Source organism: Falco punctatus, assembly GCF_963210335.1.
Source record: "Falco punctatus genome assembly, chromosome: 7".
In the NCBI taxonomy this organism is placed as follows: Eukaryota; Metazoa; Chordata; class Aves; order Falconiformes; family Falconidae; genus Falco; species Falco punctatus.
Window position 1 is genome coordinate 71904696 of NC_137587.1, and position 23626 is coordinate 71928321.

A 23626-nucleotide genomic window follows, 5' to 3' on the forward strand; every position below is an offset into this window, starting at 1 on the left:
TATAGAATTCCTTACTTTCCCCTAAGTAACTTTCAGTGTACAGAAGACAACACTGAATCACGCATATGATTTTAAAAACACATCCCACTCTAGCAGAGTTAAAGCTATAACACATCATGTGGAAAAGGTCCCTTGAAATTGTTCCTCCCCATCTTTTGGCACTCTGCTGTCACAGTTTATCTTACCAAGGTCAAGTATTATCAGCTGGGCTCCAGCCTGTGCATTTCCAACATCATTTTCTGCAATGCACTGATAGAATCCTTCATCTGATTTCACCAGACCCAAAACTTGCAGATTATGTTCTTTCTGAAGAGTGAAGGAAAAACACAACACTGAAAAATGGGTTGCAACTGCAAAAACAATGGTGGTGTTATGGGACATTACTGTGACCGGATAAACTTCTGAACAGTAACATGCAAAAGTGCATTTGGAGTTCCCATCAGCTTGCATCTCTCCCGCACTAAATCCTCCAATTATACGGTTTCAAAAAGCAGCAGCAGCTCTTACCAACGGCTATCATTTTCTAGCATCACATATCACTGGCAAATCATAGAATTTCCACAGCCATTTTTACAATATTTTAAGCACAGAGTATAACTACACAGCTCATCGCTGCAATCCTACAACCTCAGGTATACCCAATTATACAATCATTAAGTTCTCAACCGTGTCTCAACAACAACTTCCCCTACATCTAGAATTTCCCTCTAGAAGTACTGCTGTGCCAAAACTCATGATCCACAACTCAGTTATGTTTATATTTCAGCTCCTGTTTGTAACAGTCATTTGCAAGACGGCTGCCGAAGACACAGCCCGGCAGTGCTCATGGCGAGCCCGCGCATTCACAGGTTCAGCCAACAAAGTGCTTTTTGTCAGTGTTTGTGCCTCTGTCCCTTACGGAAAATCTAAGCTATAAAGAAATAAACTCATACCACATAAGCAACACGCATTAGTGTTTCAGTAAAATGACTGAATTATGGAGCATTAAGGGTTTCAAGAAACCATTTCTCTCCCAGGCCCCGAAAATCAACAGTACAAAAATAGGAAGCTGGTCCTATAAAAGAACCTAGCTTCCATGCGTATGTGTCAGAGGATTAACAGACAGGTCAACAGCTTAAAAAATTGTGAAACCGACAATGTACTTACAACGATTTTGAAATAGTCACTTGGTATCACCATGTCTCCATTCTTGACCCATTTCACAGTAGGAGTAGGTTTGCCAGTCACCTCACACTCAAACACAATGTCCACAGACTCATGAGCGTAAATATTTGCAGGCCGCTTCAGAAATTCAGGAGGAACTTCAAATAAAATGGAAGAAAGACAAAAGATGGTGTCAGCATCCACAAAACCGCATCAGTTGTGCTCATACTCCAACACGCAGTGAGACTCAACACAGACAAGCTGCCTGCAAGGGCTCACGCGCCCGCACAGCGATGTCGGCAGACGTTCTCAGATCAGGGTTTGACAGAAGCCGATACGAGCTCGGCACCGTTTCAACATGACATTTGGGCCAGTTAAACAGCCAGCCATTTTAACTTGAAATGACCTCTGGAGAATACACGAAAGAAAAAATTGAACTGGGATGTATAAAGTGTAAAGTTAAGAAGTATTTTAAAACCAAGAGACATAGATGTCATTTGGAAAAAAGAAATATTTCCATGGTCAAAGAACACATTGCACTCTTATCTGCCATAGGCACGTTGCTGCACGCTGCAGACCACAGCAGGCAGTGGATTTCAGACACCATTCACACTCTTCCTTCACCAACTCACAAGTTCATCTGAGCAAATCATTTAGTGCTTAGTTGTCCAACAGTTTTATGCCCCTTCCACAAATACAGAATCTTGTGGGCTAAGCTGCCCAGCAAGACCATGAAAGGTTATACAAATGCTTTCACCCCCTCCTGCAGCAAAGTTTATTAGTTTGTTAAATGGAAAGACTGCAACTTAGATTTGAAATTAAAAAAACAGGCTACGATGAAAAAGGCTATGTACAACTTTTTCTAAAAAGCTACACGTCGACGTACGGCAAGTCCAGCTGGAGCTCTGTAATCGGTGGTCATGCAGCCAGGCACTTACAGCATGTAAGGGTGCACCATGATCAGCAACCAGTTACTTATTAGATAAAATCCTTCGGCTGATACACCATAGATTTTTCATGGAGTTCTTTGTACTCAATACTTAAGTCAGTAGGTAAACGAAAAGCTAAAATTGTATTAAAAAAGACTTCTTAAAAAATGAATGGACACAAAACTAAGATGAAAGTTTCCTAGGGTACCATTGCCTTGTGTTCCCCTGAAGAAATTCTGTTTATCAAATAGACAGTGCTGTACTGACCCAAAGATTTTCTTCTCTGGTTTGTGTAAGCCCAAGAAACACTATGTACAGGACTACACACACCTTTCGTATTACAGGTATGTATACGAAGATGTGTATTTCATTGCACAGTAAGACAGACAGGTTCTTCATTTAAGACATGTACCGAAAGCGTTACCTCTGGGTCTTGGCCGCTTTTTTAAAAATGTCATGTCCTTAGAGTAAGATTAATTAAATTAAAGATATTTCAAATATGTAAAAACTCAGAAATAAAGACTTTTTTGGTAATACAAGCCACGAAATATTCAATGCACAGACATATTAAAAAACTTCTGTGAGCAAATGTGCCACCAAGAAGCATCACGCTGCGTAAAAGGACTCTCTGCTTCTTCAGCTCAGTGCCAGGAAGAAGAGCTGCTCGCAGGCACATACTATTTGAATATATTCTATTATGAGGAGCATTCACCTATTTATTTGTTTTTACTACACTCACCAACATAAGGGCAATTTACTTATGTTGGCAGGTCTGATTATTCAAGTTCCAGGAAATCAAAAGCAGCCTTTTGCCCTTTAATATTTATCCAAGAAAGTCAATATGAAAGGGATACAGAGTTTAGACAAACATTTTACACGCTTCACCTATCAATGGGATTTACCTCATGCTAGAGCATAAGGAATACTAAACCGTGTTTTTACTTCTTCCTGTGAAATGACTGTACACATTTGTAGGTGGATTTAATATTTTTAAAACCAGATAGCTGGAGACAAGCAGTTCTCTAACACACACACACCCCAATTTTCTGATTATAAGTTAAATAAGAGAACATTAACATATGGAAATACTTATTTATAGAGTAGGAGGATGGCTTAACTCACAGACAAGCCTGCAAATCTATACCAGAAACTACATAAACATGCACATAATATTAACTGCTCAAACTGTCTCACTTAGGAGCAAAAATCAGGATGGGGCTGAGTCCAGTTGCCTACGACTTCAGACATCCGTTTCACATCAACTTTCCATAAATTTACTAAACACACCGTAAACTCCACATTAAAGTGATTTAGAAATTTTTGTACTTACTATCTATATTAGATGACTATAATAACTGTATATAACTCTGACATTTGAAAACTGTCTTCTGTGTTTATTTGTGGCCAAATTGCTATTACTTATTCTTTATGAAAACAGTGCCTTTCATTTTAGATTTGTATTCCTCCCTGGCATTTATCCTCAGCATTTCTGTCTATTGTGAGCTGCACTATTTCTCCACTCCTTTCCCATATCCCAGCCTTGGTTTTGGCAGGCACACATCATGTTTGCTTAGTTCTGGTATGTCAAGTCGCCCACACCCTCCTTGCAGACTCTCTGTATTTGCTCTAGTTTGAATTAATCTTTGCAGCCACTAGAGTTTCAATTATTTACATGCAATTTCAGATGTGTCTCACCACTGACTTGAAAAATGGCATAAATATAGTGTTATCACCACAGCAAATATCTTGCCCAATTCATTCTACTACCGTATTTGCCCTTCCCTAGATGCACCATCCTGATGTCAGCCTGTGATAGATCATTGCTCTCTCATCATTAGCCATTTTTAACTAATGACTGATTTTGTTCCAGTCTCCTTGCTCAATAGTTTATGTTCTCACTCCCTTTTAGTCTCTTTCTCCATATGTATACATATACACACATATATTGATACTTAGAAAGGTTACATAGTTGAAAAAAGGGAATGTAAAAATTGGAAACATGAAAGATTAGTTTTTCCATGACTGTACAATATTCCTATTTCCATAACATTCATTACAGCCCAACATTTAATCCCTTAGCCACATACTACACAGGAATCTTAATAAACACAACCCAATAATATTCACTGTCAAAAGCACAAACCTTGTCTAAAAAAAATCATCTGATGACCTCAAGAATACATGCAAATTGCCGTACTGAGTAGCTACACTGGAAAACTCAAGGATGAGAAACAGGATCTATAAGAAAATTTCAGTAAAATCACAAGTGGCTCTTACAAAAAACCCAGCTGCTCTGGGGTTAAGACTGCCTTTGCCAAAGTTAGTTACTTTATCAAAAGAAGTATTATGATATGATTTACCTTTATTTAAACCACATTTTTATCCAGTTTTCTATTTCTTTCAATGTGTTCAATGCTTACCTCTTTCAAAAACATATTGAGACACCCTTTAATCTCTGAAACGATGAGCATAAAGCTCACGGAGGCAACACAGCAGCCCTTCCCTCAGGAAGAGGAGCATCAGAAAGGGCAAGCCCCTGCTCTCGGTATGCACACGCCGTCTGCCCAGCACAGACGGTACGGTGGGAGGATCCCATCACAAATTCTTGAAGACAGACATCTCTAGCAGTACTCTGTGTATTTTCCTCATTGAATACATTGCCAGCACTTTAGACCTCCCTCAACATCCACCTACCAAGAGACTTCCATCATACCTAGCAGCAAACAGGTATGTTTTTAAAAGCAAACCCAAAACTGAACACAGAAGAACGAACAGTAGTAGCCTGGGAACGGCCATCGCTAATCTGAAAGGTTGAGGGACAAGGAGAGGGTGACAAGGAGGGAGGAGCACCATAAGGGAACAGATGGATCATCACATATGAAACAAAATTAGTGCAAAGTAAAGTTCTGGAATTATTTCCGTTTTCTCCACTAATGTTTAACTTGTAACAAAGACATTTGGAAAGTACTCAAGTATCGTTAGCAACTTTACAGCTTTAACTTGCAGCATCATCCACCAGCAGGCATTAATATTGAATCATAAGATTCAGTATCTTTTTGCCACAAAAATGAAGGTTGAACTAGATACCCTATTATCTGCTCTCAAATATTTTTGATTTAGGAGATTAAGAATTTGAAACGTACTCTTTTTTCAAAGTGACTTTGCTTTTCTGGGTTTTGGAGCAAATGCCAAACTGCTTACAAAGGGATAATAATACGAGAAGTGCTCACTTTATTATCAATTACATTCCAGTTAATGAATAAAAACCACTTTTAAAATACACTTTTATAGTTTAACTATGTCAGTGTTTAGCATTCACACAGATTAACACAATGCAAGTACAGATGTTTGTGGTAGAAAAGTTAAATTGATAACCAGAAAGCAAATGAGCCAATTACCATATAAAATAAGATTTGTAATGGAAGATTACGTGTTCCGTTACCAAACAGACAATTAAACTTCAAAGACGACTTGGCAGCTCAGCCCACTCTTCTATTCCTCTTAACGTTAGCACGCAAATAACTATTTAAATTGCAAGATTCTTGCACAGAATTCCACATACACTGTGGCACCATTAGAGAGTCCCTGTCCAAGAGTATCTTCCACCCTTTTGTAGATTTAAAAAACAAAGTATTTTGATCATAACAGTGATAATTAAAAAAAAAAAGAAAACCCAGCAATCTACATCAGCAGTTGGTTCAAACTTCTAAACTAAATCCCAGTAAAGATGAAATATTTGAAAAATATTATGTTTTTTTAAGCCAACAGCTGTAAAATAATGGAAAGAGCTGAGGAACGACACATATGCAAGAGGAATTGCACCAAGTTGAAGTGGAAATGGGAATGGATGCTGGGCACAGATCCCATTCCACTAGTTGAGGTGATCAGGAGGGAATGGAAACAAACTACCCCAACTCTGCAGCACAGTGCCATATGGGACCGAAGCAGAAAGCTCTGCTCTTCGACCTCACACCTCAGCACAATCCAGTAGAGCAGATTCACAAGGAACAATGTCGGCTTAAGGACCCACATCGTCTGTGTGTTATGTTTTAAAAAGTCAAGGATTAGAAACCTTTGGATAGCTATGTGGAGAGTATTAAAGAGCACCATTTATTCTGAACTTTACAGAACAACTGTTTCTTCAAATGTCTTTTCAGTGGTCAGTAGCTCTTGCCTGTTCTCATTAAGAAAGAAATTTTGTGGCCTTCAGGGGCACAGTCGAAAGAATGTATTTTCCATTCAGCCATCTGTACTGCTTCAAATGAGAGAGAAATTAATTACATTCAATCCTCCTCTCCATCTCTTGAAGAGGAGCTTTCTTTCAATCTCACAATCACCGATGTAAGGACAAAGGTTTCTAGGTCCGCAATCCCATTTCCAACCTGAAACATCAAGCCAAGCTATAACTACACAAGAAAAGGAAAAAATCAAGTTCTGCACAATTAACTAATCAGAACTCTCTTGGTTACAAGCACAACGAACCTTCCCCCACAGTAACCCAATCAAAATGCTGCTATTCTAGCTAAGATCTCATTTTTATGCACATTAACCTCGCCCAAAAGTCAAATTTCCTCCACGTTGCTCCCCAGAAAGATGAAGAAAACCATAATGGTGGCAAAGCAGCGATTCCTGATAATCAGACTTGAGCAACAAAGAAAAACCTGCAGAGGCAGAAAAGTGACCTCAAACAGGCAGGCCATTTAGACCACTGTAATGAGAAAAAAAATCTAAAATTATTTTTAAAAAACATATCCAAAAGAGAACTAGGCATTATGTCTAGTACTCCTCAAAGGACAGGCAGCTGCAGCTGCACCATTAGCTCACTTCCTAATACATTTAAAACAGTGTCTGTCATACATGAAGCGCATAAAAATAATCTTATTTTGATGCAACAGAAACATAGACTGCAAACTGTACCTTGAAAAGACTTACTCTCTTTTTAAAAAGCATTAATAAATATACTGATGGTCCAAGCATAGCATCAGGCAAAAATAACATAAACATGATCCACAGTAAAAGGTAGATATTATCTCTGTTACACTGTTTGGTTGTTTCCCCATGTCCTCTATCACCCTCCTCGTTCCGTGCAGATGAATTACTGTCTTTGCTCCCATCAATTCACCAAACTCCTGCAGCCATGACTCTGCTGTTAACTCCAAGTCCCTCCAGCGATGTGACTATACAAGTATCCCGTATGTATAACATGCTGGCTCACAGCACAGGTGCAACACCCACTTTGTGGTCCTCCCTACCCATAAGTTAAAACTCATTAGTACCATTAACTGAAGGAGCTTTTGACTAGTCTAAACAGGCCTCTGGTAAGTCTGGAGTGGTGAAAAGCATCACCTCTAAGACAGGAGAACTTCTTCCACCTGTGATTGCTGTCGTAGCCACGAGCAACTTGAAGCAAAACCCAAGATCTCACTCAGCATCGCAGCATCACAAACTGACAAAACAACTCACACCAGGATTAAATTTCCTGATTAAGTATGATGCATTTTGTCACCTGCTGTTTTCTACAGCATGAACAAAGAATATGCATTAAACCCACTGCAGGACCATTCCCTTTGCACACTGAATCAGTGTTATAATTTCCCCAACAGTCTAAGACAGCCAAAGGACTGAAATGCAATAACTGAATTTCTGAATAGAAATTATCAATGACAAGACTGAAGTAGTCATTTCTGGTGCCTCAGCCACCTACAAATGCCCTCAATCCCCAAAAATTAGGAATGTGTTTTCTGAAGTCACACAATTAAATCATAGTTCTTGTCAACATCCCTTCATCCCCTTCCTTCCATACTTTTGTCCATGACAAATATTTCTTTAGCAATCAATGCTTACCATTCAAATACAAAAGTGTTTTCCAATTCCAAAAGTCCTCATGCACACCAAATAGCAGATATAAAACCTAAGCAGACCGCATACACTTTCATAGCATATCTCCAACTAATTGTGACTTAAGCATACTTGGTCAAATGACTTCTTCCACTTTATAACTACATTTCTGATGGACACTATGGGTAGAACCCCTACCTTGTATTTCAGTTAACAACCAGGATTACCAGTAGTATTTAAACCGAGCATTTCAGCCTAAAATGGTAAGCCCAGAAGATTTTTATTTTCTCCTCCATGGAGAACAAGATATTCCATCAGGATATGCTACAAATCCTATTAGAATCCTCATAAAGTTAAAAATTTTAACAACTGCAAGTTTGTTTCTAAGAAGGATGTAACTCCGCAGTATGATGATCACCCTGTTAATCCATTCCATCGCACCCTGAGTCAGTATTAACACATGCAGTGGTATCACTGCAACACATAAGACCTTCTCTAAATCTACCTGTCAAGTGACAAACTGTTCTATTTCAATAAGATGTTTGACAGGATTTAAAAATCTTCGAACTTTTTTTGTAAATCTGCCAAAGCGAAGGGTGTTTTCGTGAATAGTTGCATGGCCAAATCCCAGCACAGGACCATAATTCTATTGCCTGGGATGAGCTCGCTTTTCAGTGCTCACTCCAGAGAAGACTGCATCACCTACGGCGTGCATTTTTATTTAAACTAATAGTGATTTCCTTGCTCAGTTAGCCAAAACCAACTCATTTCTGTCAGGCAGCTAGCACAACACATAGGGCAGACTGATGAAAATGTTTGAAATTATTTGTGTTATCACAGTGCTCCCACGGAGCAGACCCACTAAGTGTTCAAGTACCGCAAGGCGAACAATGAAATCAAACAAAATCAGGATAAATTATAACATTGAACCATTAAGGTGAGAGCAACAGTTGCCAAATGTCACAGTTATGTCTGATATTCACCTAAGTCTATGAAAATGTTTTCTGCTTCATGGTATCAGTGTAATAACAAACTAGTCAGGAAGCTTACTTGCCTTCTGAAAACATGTTTTCCCAAATTTTTGATTCTGCTTCAAAATGACATGACATCCTTCACCTCCTACCATTTGCACCAAAACACAGATAAAACACATAGATTGATGTTTGACAGCAGAACTTGCAAGTATCTTTTATTTCCATGCTATAGTTGTACAAATTAGCAGGCAAATGTACCTTGGAAGAAAAGAAATGGAAATTACATTTGAAATGGAAACGGAGAATTAGAATGTTCTTCCTTAAAAATGGCAAAGGTATATGGATAAGTACTCTGAAAAAAAGAGATTTAAAAACCAAAACTATGTCGCAGGCAAGTCAAAAGTCTTCCCATCATCTGAGCAGGGCTGTCATGTCCTTAAAACACACTTAATATGCAGCTGGAAGATTTGCATAGCAAACAAAAGCTGACAAAAAGGATTCTTTTTAGAAAAATATACACGCAATAGAAAACTGTCAAATAATAATAAAAAAAAAAAAATCAGTGTACCAAGACACAAAAAGGTTATAAAAATGTAAACTATGACATGCACAGGATTTTTTATTGCACAAAAAGCAAAGTTCCAGTTTATGAACAGAAGCTGCAGATGAAAGTTTCAGTGCTAGTGACACTGTATCATTTTTCTTACCTAGTAAGGTAATGACTGCAGGTGTCTGTTTTTAACAAATAAATGACTTTTTTTTACATTTTAGAAAATCAAAAGCTAACGTACCTATAGATAAATGGTTCCCTGTCTATGGCATCCTGACCAGCAGGAATGCTTCCCCACTTCTTTACCAGGTGGAGCAGAGAAAGGGGCTAGTCTTGTGTCCTGCTAGTGATCTCTGGTAGCCTACGTCGCACTCTGCTCACCAGGCAAAGGCCGAACGAGCACTTCATGTTCTGTGCTTTTGCTTCTGTGGACTGTCTGGCGCTTTACAGCTTCCCCCACAAATGCTGAAACATCTTCTACACAGAGCTATTACGATTTCAGTGGTGGGAGAAGGGCAGGGGGTGACCAGAATGCATTCGAGTTGGTTTGAAAACAAATATTTTATATTTGCATTGAAAAACTTTCATTCAGCAATTGAAGTATGAACTATCTTTCAGAGGGCAGCCCCTAAATATGCATTTCAGAAGCAGAAAGGTCAAAAACCCCTAAACATTCAATGATACTACAACTACCAAGAAACCAGGTAAGGATGAATAGTACAGAACAATAACAACACATAATAATTAGAAAGGTAGAAAAAAAATGCCAGGATATAATTCAATAAAGGTGCGTTTCTTTTTCAGGGAGCAATAATAAACTGCCCATTTACAGAACAGGAAGGAATAGTGATAAACTTTGCAGAAAAAGGTCTGAGAAACAAGGACTTTATCAGAGATCAGAAATACAACCATGAATTAAACATGACTCCCAGTATCATACTGTTATGGAAAGAAGTGATCATATGAGGGAGGTGTAACAGTAGCTCCTGAGACTCCTCTTCCATCCAACATGCACTAATGCCTCAGCTGACCATGTTATTTGAGCACATTTCAAGGAAAACACGAACCCTGATTCACAAGAAAGCAATGAAAGTGATCAATGACTCAGAAACTTGGCTCCAAAAGAAAAAAAAGGAAGTCCTGGATTCGGTTATTTGAGCAAAGGCAAGATTAAGCAGTCATGCAATCAGACACCTCAAATAGGTAAGACAGCTTAATACAGAAATACTGCAATAGATAGAAAAACCATGTGTGTGTGTATATATATATATCCACATATCATTCTTGCACAGGAAGAACTCCTACACAGGAGTAACATCTAGATTCTTGCCCTGTTCTTGAAAATATAATACTCTAAATAATTAATTTCTCACTCCTCATCTTTGATAAAGAAAATGTGTTCTTCTTTTCAGTACAAGCTTTAGTGAAGCAAACCCCGTTTTCTAAAGCAACGGTTATGAACTACTAAATATGCAGGAGACTACATATTCAGCAAAAACTCTCATTAAAAGCTGTGAGCCGTTAGCTTGGCACATGGATTTGGACTGCAGATAATTGGAGGCCATGTACGCATACCCACAAACTGAATTGTCTGGGAAGTTTTCCAGGTGCAGAAACATACAGCAAGTTCTCCGAGCACCCTATACACTATTAGTATTTTTCTTTCTGTTCTTCATTTGTGGGGCACCTTAGCAGTTGCAGCCCAATTCAGTACACTAATTGCACACTGACATTAAGCCTTTGGCAAGATTGCAACATCATCCACACTGCCCTTAATCCTATCTATACAAAGGTAAGCGTAAATAATGTCCATTCTTGTCAGCCGATCTGTTCGGCAATAGTGAGAAGTGTTTAGAGAAACTACCTTATCTAACCAGTATCTGCTGAAGATGTAGTGTCTGCTTCGCACGCTTTCACAGTAACACTACCCTGATAACTGGTGAACAAAGGTTGCTTATCAGCAGGACACATCCAGGAACATAAAAACACAGTGACAGTTGCACAGTGCCACACAGCAGCCAACTGCAGGTATCAAGGATAGAATGAAAAAAGCACAAAGCAATACGTCTCTATACATTCTCCCAGCGTCAAGCAATCTCTGGACAAGGGACTTCCCAAGAAAGAGAATATAGCTTCACATCTACTCATTCTGGTTAGATTTGGCTTTTAAAAACCAGTTCAAGCTGCTTTCTGGATCCAGGTAAGCCTGCAACATCCATAATGCTCACAGCAGTAAGATCCATGCATTGGTCCCCGAGAAAATGTACCATTTTTTGCATGTCTTTGAGTCAATCAACCACATGATGTCTCTTGGTTCTTGCAAGAGAAGAGGAACAAGCATTCATTTCCTATTTGCGTTCCCCATAGCACTCATGATTTTACAGAAAAGTACCATTTTCAACACTCTACACGTCTTCGATCATCCTTGTTGAAGTCTACAACTTCTTCGGCTTTACTACACCTAAAAGCTTTACTGCATTTAGGAGGGGAGGGAGCAAGAACTGCTCACAGCATTTGATGTATAGGACCATCACAGATTTTGACAGTGCCATAATGATTTTTCTGGTTTGGTGCCTATTCCTTTCCTAAAAATTCTTAACATTTAATTTGGGTTTTTAAGATCTTGCATTTTCCAAAGACCTACGAATTATAACTTCAATATTTTATGCCCGTGCAAAACCTGCCAGCTCAGAGGCCACTACTATATACATTTATAGAACTATGTTTAACTTTATATACCAATTTACAGTACATTGAACTTCACCTGTCATTTACCTGCTTAATTGTTTCTTGCACAACAAGGTGTTTCTGAAGCTCTTCCCAGACAGCAGTCAAACTTGCAGCCCCACTCAGCTCAGCAGCAAACTGTCCCCTTACAATCCCCTTCTCCAGATAACCTAAAAATGCTGAGCAGTGCAGACTCGGCTCCATTTCTTAGTTCCACTCTAATTTTCTATCTGTTAAACAACTTATTTACTCTTTTTTATCTCCACAAGGTCACTCCCTCTGACTCCACAGCACCATCATTTGAGGCTCTTAGTGAGAGAAACAGCTAGAAATGTTCCGGGAATGGAAGAGTCCTCAACATTCTTCAAAAGGTTCTCAACAGTGAAGTGTGTTTTATTTCCCCACAAAACATACACAAACGGATTCCATACATGGTATTTCCCAAATGTCTAACAACACTATATTTTAAAGTAATTTCTGTCAATTCAGTTGGTCCAGACACCAGATGAACTCATGCACAGTTTCCCATATTTCCCCCAAAAGACTTCTAAAAAACCTCATGTCACATTGACCAAGTATCTTTAGTCTCATTTTTTTTGTTGGATTAGCCAGTTGAAGTGATAGGTAACACACCACACTTGGTAACTCAGGATTTCACACTTAAACTCGTTGAGAAATTCTAAGTGAATACCATCTGGTCCTGATGAATACTTACTGTTCACTTTATGGATTTGTTTTGAAATACATTTTCCTAGCTCTACAATTTCAGGTAGTACCCCCCCACCAGCTCCCTCTATTTTAAGAGGGAAAATATATTTTTTTAAAAAAAAAGAAACTTCCAATTTTGCAGACAACGTTGATATCAAGAATTCACTTTTCTGCTTCAGGCCATCTTCTCACCCCTTTCTCTTTATGTTCAATCATCTGCCGACCCTACAGTTTCTCCGACAGGCTTGGAAAAAAATATTAGAAGACTATTATGTTATTAGCAAATGATTGAAAGCTTTGTATTATTTTATTTGCATATAAACATGAGAAAAATTTTCTTTACCTTGTTGTTAGGAGATTTTTGGTGGGGTTCTGGGGGTGGTGGTTTTTTTTTGTATTTCCAATATAACTTTTCACAGGTGTTAGGCATTTACTGTGAGAGTTCCTTAAGCACCACACCCACTTGCCAAGTATTTAACCATTTTGGCTGTGCCTTTTCATTTTTAGGAAGCTTTCTCCACATTATGTAATCCTCCTTTTAAAAGACTAAATGCTGATGGTGATGCTCAATGTCACCACCCTGGAGAGACCACCAGTTGTACAGCCCTAATGCTGTGGTTTTCAAATTTAAGTCTGGAATCTCAGTTTAAAGACATGCTATATTAAAAATTTCAAATACACACACTATACCACCACCTTCATGGAAACAAGGCATTATCTCCTCTGATCTGTGTGAACCTCTAGAATTTGGTCATGGGGGGAAGAATGAACACTCAGCAACATGATACAGCTAAGCTCAATTTCTTATGCAGAAGCAGTGGGAGAGAGGCTGTGGCTGGGAAACGGCGATGCTCATGCACACACCTACCACCTGCCCCAACCCACCCTGCTGAGCGGCTGCAGCAGAGCTCAGGGGAAACCCAGCTCTCCCTTGGACCAGTTTGTCTTGGGTTCTTCAGCAGCAGTTCAGCTCCAACACATACTGGGTGCTGTTTTGGCACTCCACTCTTCCCAGGCTCAACCGTACCACCTCAGTAGGCCGGTATTTGGAGTATGACTCAGCTGACGAGAAGCACATGCGAGTGCACATGAAATGCCTCCCCCAACATGGCCTACTCCTCATTTGGTCTGCTTAATAAATGGAGCTTGGCTGTATCACATTGTCCGGTGTTAGCTCCCCATCACCATCCATGATACAAATGGCTTAACGCTGGTAAGCCTCGGAAGACTGTGTACAACAGCTGTTGGGAGAGCCCCGCTGGAAGGATGCGAGTTAAGTGCGCTCATGGTGTCACGAGAGAACAGAAAGCACTGGTTTTCTTACAGGAAGAAGCGCTCGCCTATCCCTTGCTTGGTCCACTTAATAAATCCAGCTTAGCAATATCATGCTGTTTGGTGTTCCTCCTTCTAACACAAAAATTGTTTCCAATTTTATGTACCTGTTTCAGACCAATACCGATGGGTTAGGTTTTTATTTTTTTCCCTTCCTCCTATTTGAGTTTTGCACATTTCTGTTTCCTTTTATATGAGGACATGGAGGTTTTGCCTCAATACCTGCTGCATGTGTCATCTCCCCTCCACTGCTTGTAGTAAAACTCCCCTATTTATTTCCTTTTTATTAAGACGGAGCCCACCCTTTATGTATGGACACTCTCTGTGAAAACTTCTGAAGGCACAGTCTGGGATTAACATGCTCTTATCGGGGTGAACTCCACAATTAAGGAAGAACTCATGATACACAACAGATGACAAAACACATTTCTGTATTAAAATGAGAAAACCAGATCATATGTAAAAACTTATCAGTCATAATAAACTAAAACAGGGCTCACTCACAACACTTATCAGTGAATATTACTGATTATTATTCAAAGCAAGCCTTCCAAGCAATGTCTAGGATGAATTTTAGAAGGAAAAACCTTACTCTAAGCATCAGTAATGTAAAAATGTTACATTTATTATTTCTGTTTTACTAAGCCCTCCTTCCCCAGTCCTTCCAGGAGAAATCAAGCCTGTCTGACCCTGAGTCTACTCCAAGTACCATGGAAACATCTGAATAACAAGAACGCTCATCAAAATTTAAACTTCTTACAGCAGTGCCAAAGGCAATGAAAATTTTATTGGATTCCAGAGCCCTAATTCCCTACACAAAGAACACATGGTGAAGAGGCAGCAGCCACAGCCCTCCGCGAGGCACAGCCCCACAGCCTTTAGGCCCTTGTTTGCAATTTTCAGCACAAAGCTCCTTCCAACTGAACCCCCCCAGTTCCAGGTACGGCCCCACCACCTCTCAGAAGCAAAACTGCAAGAGCAGCCTGGGAGACAATTCTGTTTAGATCCCCTCTGCCGCCTCTAAAACGCCACTGTCTAAAGCAAAACACTAACACGGGTCCCCCATCTATACTGAGACATTTTAATGACAGGATCTGCAGCACTGCTGCAATCACTGTGGAAAATAAAAAAAGCATTACTTCTGGCATTTATGGATATTTATTCTAGATACAGAGATTTTCTCCTGGAAGGTACATCTAAAGCAATTGCCAGCACAGCAGGCATGTGTCTTGACATACAAGTTCAAACATACCCACCAAAAAGTTTTAGTCCTCAGTAAAATATGCTATCACATTGTTTATCATCACTCATCTATTATTGTATAAAGACTTTTTAAAGATGATTACCATGATTAATGCATTTGTAAACACTGCAGTGTTACCATGAAGCTGGTAAATCAGTTATGACAGCTAAGGATGAGCTTTTCCAGCAGACTGTAAAACAAAGGTTTAGTTATTTTCTGAATTACTTTTATAGGTAAGTCTGAGGCCTCCCATCTACAGTGAATGACACCCAAGTGCACTGTTACAAAGAAGTTCATAACTTGCCAAAGTGGGAACATGGCAAATTTTCCACGGGTATTTTCTTCCTTGAATTGCGTTTTTCAGAAACTCAAATCGTAAGTTTACAATTGTTCAGATCTTTTTGATCAGTGAAGAAAACACTGGGGTTTATTTTTAAATTTTTCATTTTGTCAAAGATGCATAAGAGAAGGAAGATGCCTGGAGAAAGGAGAGGGGACGGGAGAACAGCAGGACGGGGTGAGGTGGCTGAGACAAGAGGGGTAAATTCAGGCACAGGCAGATAAAGGTGGAGGGAGCAGCACAGTCAGGGGCATGGCACAGCCGGGCAAGGACGGTGAGAGTGCAGGGAGCGCTGACAGCACTACCATTCGCAGAAGATCTCAGGAAGGTAGAGGGACTAAGGAGACAAAAATGGCAAGAGATGGCAAAGGAAAAAGGGTAAAAAGGCATGAACTGACAGAACAGGCAGAGTAACAGGGATCAACTGAGCAAAGAGTAGGCATCTGAAGGGACCCGCAACCCAAAGAGTAGGATTTAGTAGGACACTAGAGAGAACAAGTATGTAGGAAAAGACACTGATGAACGTGGCGTGTAAGTAGGCCAGGGCAGGCTGGGACATCAGAGAAGAGGACAACAGTGGAAGAAATTCTCCAAGTGCTGCCCCTTTAGAGGCTGGAGACACCTGGGAAGGCCAGCTGCCCACTCCCGCGTCCTCAGCAAATGGACACAACCTTCCACTTCCATCTGCTCCCCCCCCCCCGCCGGCCCAGGGAAGACCCCCTCACAGCTGGGCACACCCGAGGGTGGCTGGTACCCAGCTCGAGAGGCAGAAATCAGCATGAAAGCCCTTGACTACAACACATCCACCGCCGGAGGCGAGCAGAGGCTGGTGAAGAAACCACAAAAAGGGAATGAACGGCCCTGTCTCTAACAGGGCCCTAGAAAATCAGATGCCTTCCCTGCCTCTGCCTCACTGCGGGGCCTGGGGAGGGTATTTAAAAAGCAAATCCAGTTTTTGACAGGTGACTGCAACCTGTCAGCCTGTGATCTGGGTCAACGGCCAGACAGAGCAGCAGAGCCGCTCACCCTTCTCCAATGCGTAACGCCAATCACAGCTCCAAAGGGACATATTAAGAGATGCATATTCTGAAAAATCAATGTTTAAGTGTCTCACACTGGGCACTAAAGCAGCTGGATACATTTCATCTTAATTTTTCCATGTCTCAGTCAATTTTTTAAATGGATTCAATACCACTTCATTTCAGCACAGTGCAAAAATACATTCATTAGTGTTTATGAATGATTCAGATTCCATGGTGCTGAATAGCAGAACAGAAATAAATATGGATTTGAACTGGGTATGATAAATAAGTCATGGTACTATCCCCTGAACAAGAAAAAAATATCAAATATCGAACATTTTTTCAATAAAGTAGTACCATGAAATTTGTGCACTGCACAAGGCAGTAAGATCCTGTGGAGAAACAGCAGAACATGTATTTTAAGATTTCTGTAACTTCATCCCGTAACAATGGGGAAGTGACAAATTAAAGACAACTACCTTTGAAATTTCTTTATTTTGAATATTTGCCAGTGCAGCCTTTGCAACAGGGCAGTGCATTTTTATGCTGGAGACTGAGAAGCCACCAAAGGCCAAAAAGAGCACAGATTTTAAGATAATTCCAAATATCAAACCGTTTGTTCACTAAATAACAGCTTGCCTCAGATCACTTGGGAATGAAACAAACTAGGTCTGCAAACAGTAAAAGTAATTGATTGGATCCACTGCTCCACTAAGCCCCTCTCATCTTCACCAAAGCATGATGCGAACTTCCAATGGCACGCTACAGCAGAAACGAGGCATATCCCTACAGTCATCACCCGCTAGGAAAAAAAACATTTTTTTCTGATCAACTAAAAAAAAAAAAAAAAGATGGAGAGTTTATGCTTTTCCATTTTTTTTTTGGCTGTAATGACACAAATTCTGTAGGCTTGTTTTATGCATCAGTTAAGAATTACCCAATCACTTTTATTTCCTGATCAATGAATGCAGGCCTATCTTCACATCAAAGTCCCTTCTAATTTACAAATCCCCAGAACAACTTTAATTACAATCCACTTCAGTAACAGCTTCCGTATAAGAAACAAGCAAACAAGCTAAGATTGCGCAGTCTAAAAAGAAACAACTGAAGAGGGGACAATAAAGGCCTATCAAATGGTGTCTGGTACAGTGGGGGAAAAAGGATGGCTTGCTTCAGCCTTTTCCCACACAAGCTAGTTAAAGAAAAGAAAAATCAAATCAATTTAAGAGAGATTGGGTCAAAACAAACAAAAAGGAAGTGCTGTTCCCCCCAGTGTCACGGGATGCTGCGAACACAAGATGTTTACATGGCGGGGGGAGGGGGACAGGAGCAGAAGACAGATTAATAGGAAAGAAATCTATTGAGGATTGCTAAATAATGTAGAAACTACATGTAGCTCAGAAAATCCCCAGTCTGCAAATGGCTGGAGAATGAGACATTACTCAAGGGAAGCAACAAATATTCTTGCCCCTTACTTACATTCTCTGAACCATCTGCTTTTGGACAAGACGCCAAACATATGAGCCTTTTGCTTGGTCCAGCACAGCTACTGCTGCATTGCTGTGTTCACTTCACTCACAAAAATACGTGCATAATAGGACCGAACTTTCTTTGCACAGCATTATTGTTAAAATAAGAGGACTTCAAATGCACAGCTGTCCTCTGACCCTGACAGCAGAGACTTGCTCAGCCTTCAGAGCCCCGTGACCAAAAGCCCCCGTTCCTGCCCATCCCATGGGCTGCTCCACCACTTACCCCTTTCCCGGTCCTGCGTCAGCCGCGCTCCTTTGTATCAGGACAACTTGGGCATCAGACCCGGCAGCAGCCACATCTTACAATAGGTGGTTTAACACACATATACAATACTGACGAAGGCATCAGCTGGTTAAGGCAAAGACTATGGTGCCTCCATCAGCAGGTTTTTACCACGGGAGTGCACTAGGAGAGCTCTTCAAGTGGCATTACAGTACACACACTCCTAAAGTTAGTCTGTCACTAAAGGGAATAGGCCCTTTCGCATCTTGGATGGTCTGCATTATATTTGAGCCGGCGTGGCAAACCTTAAAAAACATTTCCCTGTGCTGAAAGATCAAAGGTCTTAAAAATTTAAATACAAGTTGAGTTAGAGGCAGGATGGATTTGGAATATACTTCCACTTCTCTGTGGCTGAACAGAAACACCACGCCACCAGAACCTTGCACTGTACCAAAATATGTTCTTATTTCCTTTTTAAAAAGTCTAAAAATTTAAAAAAAAATAAAATCATCATAGTAACTTAAATATATAAAGACACAAAATGAACTTAAGGAAATCTTTGTAAATTGTATGGCAAGTTGCACAAAAGCACAACTTCTAATTAATCCTTCAGCTTTCTAGAATGACTGAAGTTGGAATTTCAGGATGTGTTTCTCACCACACTGCACGAATCAGTCTCAAACTGGCAGCTTAAGCGAATATAGAGAAGTTCTACTGTGCGTTACAGCACTTCCCTGCCCTGCCAGGGGTTAGCTGAGAGATGGCCACAGCTTGCATCAAGTCCTCTACTAAGCCTGCAGTCTGTTAGGCTTAAACTTAAACAAAAATAACTAAGTCACTTGCTCTGTTTCTGCAGTCTAAGGAACAACAAAAACAAAACACCACAAAAGTAAAGCAGAAAACCAGCATGATTTCCAAGCACAGTTACAAATTTGCCAGGCTGTTTTGCCTTTACAGGTTGCTTATCTTGAAATACTACCTGGTGCAAGAGTCATTGCTTTTCAGTTACAGGAGCTCACAGGAAGCAACTGGAATTCAGGGAAACACATACCTCAGCCAAGTTCTTTTTTCTTAAGGTAGATAAATCAAGGTAGATATTATGGATAAGGAGCATATCTCAAATCCATCAAATAAACTTTCTAAGTTTGCAATAGTTTAGAAAATAATTCTTCCTAGCAAACAGAAATAACAGACTGTGGAGCATTCCCACAACACTGATACAAACTAATGACTGTTAATAGATTAGGAAGAGATTTCAACTTAGTGTATTAAACAGCAACCACTTTCACATAAATACAGCACTAGAACTCTAGAAAAAAGCTGGCATATAATTCTAAAGAATATCTTACAACACTTACTATTTTTGTAAGGTGGTTCAATAATGGATCACTAGTTTAATAAAAAGGGAAGAATGTTCTTTCAAATAAAGTTTTACATATCTGAGCTATTGTAGGCAAAGAAAAAAATTAAAACTATTCTTCATATGTAACATTTTTCTGTACCTTAAAGAAAATTATTTTACTTTGAAAACAATGATCAATAATTATAATCCAATGTCAAACTAAAAGAAACCAAGTTTAAGTTTTGCAAGAGAACCATCTTAGGATTTGAAGCCACAGTATTTTGCCAAAGTACTCAAAATACTTATTTAACATTACCATAAGATTAACATGATGATGCAGAGCAGTGATACAGAGAAAACTGTCAACGGAAACGATATAAGAGGCTTCATAAAAGCTTTACTCCTTGTATTCTATTGCACTTGCTTACAATCCAGCTAAATTTTACGTAAATTAATAGGTTTATTATTTAATTCCTCAGTTCTCTTGCTTGTAACCCTCAGAGTTGATGTCTATACTATTCCAGTTATAATCAAAATATAATCAAAAGTAGCAGGGACTCTTTGCAACTCTGCAAAGAGTAGCAGATTAGCAACTCTGAAAATCACTCCTATAATGGATAATTACACTAATGATAATTCAAGCAAATTAGTAGAGCAATAACCATGCAACATTCAAATTAAGTATATGACTGGAAGGAAATGTACAGTCAGTGCCATGGATAGATACACTACAGTTCATGAAACCTCAGAAGCCTGATCTTGCATAACAAAACGTCCTTTTTCATCTCACAAAGCCTCCAGTGGCTATTTTCCCTTCCCACTGCATGCAAATTCTTGGACAGCTGTCCAAAACAAGTTTTCAACTAATTATTTAAAGGACAATGACTTGGGCCTCATGTTTTTTTCTGCAAAGAGAACATAACAAGGTAGTGCTCACGCACTCTGCTTTTCTATTATCTCAACAAAACCACCTTCATAAGAAACGGTTTATTCTGTCTATGGCATTTCATGATGTGCTAGAGAGGAAGTAAACAAGCAAAAGACAAATGCTGTAAATCAGAGCTATGTTATTTTTGACACTGACAGTAAACAAAGTTATTAATTATAAGTGTACTAAAAAAGCAGAAGAAAAATTATTTGCCCAAAGGGGATAGGAAAGGCAAAAATTAATTTCAAAAATTCTCCCCAAAGCATCACACATAGCTTAGAGTAAAACATTTGAATTTACTCAAATGTATGCTTCAACTCAATGTAATTACTCAAATGTAAGCATCAACTTAACTCTCAGAAGCTATGAACTGCTAAACTCATCTCAAAAGAGATTTTCATTACCGAAGACTGACATATTTCAAATTGCACTTCTGGCCTCTTTGCTTCATCGCTATGTGCAACGCCTGCCTTCAGCTTCTCAAAAGACAGTATGCAGACTTGCAAACCTGAAGGGCTTCAACCATTTCATAGAATCACAGAAGGGTTTGGGTTGGTGGGGACCGTAATGATCACCCAGTCCGACCCATGCCAGGGGCAGGGACACCACCACCACACCCCCCCCCCAGCCCAGGCTGCCCCCAGCCCCGTCCAGCCTGGCCTTGGGCACTGCCAGGGATGGGGCATCCACAGCCTCTCCGCCCTCACGGGGAAGGATTTCCTCCTAATATCTAATCTAAATCCATCCTCTCTCAGTTGAAAGCCATTCCCCCCTGTCCTATCACTACCCTTGTAAAACACCCCCCTCCAGCTTTCCTGTCACCCCCCTTGGGTGCTGGAAGGTGCTGGAAGGTCTCCCGGAGCCTTCCCTTCTCCAGGCTGAACAGCCCCAGCTCCCTCAGCCTGGAGAGGCAGATGGCATCCCGGCCCTCCAGTGTCGACCACACCACCTGGCATCGCTGGGCAACTTGCTGAGGGTGCACTCAATCCCACCGTCCACATCCCTGACAAAGATGTTAAACAGTGCTAGGCCCAGCATGGACCCCTGAGGAATGCCACCCATCACTGGTCTGCACTTGGACGTTGAGCTGTTGACTGCAACTCTTCAAGTGCGACCACCCAGACAATTCCTTCTCCACTAAGTGGTCCAGCTGTCAAATCCATGCCCTTCCAATCCAGAGACACAGATGTCGTGTGGGACAGTGCCAAATGCTTGCACAAGACCAGGCAGATGACATCAGTTGCTTCTCCCATACCCACCAAGGCTGTACCCCCATCCATCACAGAAGGCCACCAAACTGGTCAGGCACGATCTGCCCTTAGTGAAGCCATGTTGGCTGTCACCAACCACCTCCTTATTTTCATGTGCCTTAGCACAGTTTCCAGGAGGATCTGCTCCATGATCTTGTTGGGCACAGAGGTGAGACTGACTGGCCTGTAGTGCTCTGGGTATTTTGTGAAAGGTATTGCATTAAAATAAAAAAAAGAAAGTTAATTTGAAGTTGAAGCTCCAAAATACTATTGAGCTTGATGAGTTATACAGTGTGAAGCATGATTATTTTTGAAGACTGCTAAAACTTTCATATCTCCTTCAAATACAATTCCACACTGCAACATGCCTATGCAAGAAATACCTTGTCCTACTTAAGTGAACTGCTCCTTGTGTTTACAGATCCAGAGCTTTACTGATAAAAAGTACTTTTGGGTAAGATTTCGCAACTTGCATGCCTACCATCACTGCAGGCAATACATTTATTCTTTCATAAAGAGAAATATTTAGTAAGCCTACATTGTGTGTATTAGCTTAATAGTGATGGCAAGGTTACAGTAGGCCTTTCAAGGCCCCCTACCTTGGACCTTTCAAGTATTATAACTTACGAGGAACAAAACAAAAAAACCCTTGTACTGAACTTGTATTTACATAACAAAATACTTCACTGAAACTAAAACCATCTGATGTGAGTCAGAGGCACGTAACCTGTGGAATGCCACTTCTCTAGCACAAGGGTGCTTTGAATTACCATACAGTAGAGCAATTTATGTCCTCACTCGTAAAATGCTTTGTTTAACACTATACTGAGGCTATATCCAACCTCCTGAGAATGCAAAAAAGAAAGAACATAGAAGAAATCTTTGAGTTAGCACTTGAAAACAAGCAAGCCTAGCAGAGATGCAGAAATCAGGACTGTTTAGAAAAATATTCAATTAAAAAAATTATCTTTCTGCCATTTACTAACCATTAACTAGCCTCCTGTGAGCCCAGTTTCCTTTATCTATTTTCAGTTCACATTTTCTTATAGGCCTCCTTCCAACACATTTCTGAAGAAAGAGCCTCAGAACTGTCACTGAGGAGCATATAACAACTTTATCACGCAGATCACACCTGTCTCAAAGTTCTTTGCTACTACAAAACAGTACATTGAACTTATACTGACACTGTAACTAAAGAAACTGTTTACTCCAGGAATCAAAACTCCATGGTGTTTTTCTTTTCAATTATTCTCATCATGAAGACTAATTAACTGCAAGACTGCGTAGGGAGTAAGTCACTACAGATAACGGACCACCTTCTTACAACAAATTACTGAATTGTTTCATCTTTTTAACTTTGGAATAAACTTCCCTGCCAAGGACTACAGTTTTTATAATGAGACACCTAGCAACTGCAATAATCTAGCTCCCATTAGAGAAATAAATCATCTGGTGGCGTAAGAGTCAGCTTAACTATCATAAAAATTTAACTTGAAAGAAAGTATATGTATACTTTATGGTATGGTCTCTCTCTCTCTTGAGACA

The 23626-nt window shown here is 40.0% G+C and overlaps 1 protein-coding gene across 8 annotated transcripts in view; it reads right to left on the reverse strand.

Annotated features, from left to right (window-relative positions):
- Positions 1-23626, reverse strand: part of NEO1 (neogenin 1) — a 212538-nt gene that overhangs the window by 76925 nt on the left and 111987 nt on the right. For all 8 annotated transcript variants that reach the window (XM_080395152.1, XM_080395151.1, XM_080395150.1 and 5 more), the window contains exons 6-7: positions 1147-1301; positions 186-306 (exon numbers count right to left, since the gene is read on the reverse strand). In XM_080395152.1, the coding sequence (XP_080251278.1) occupies positions 186-306; positions 1147-1301 (276 nt within the window). The remainder of the gene's footprint in view (positions 1-185; positions 307-1146; positions 1302-23626) is intronic.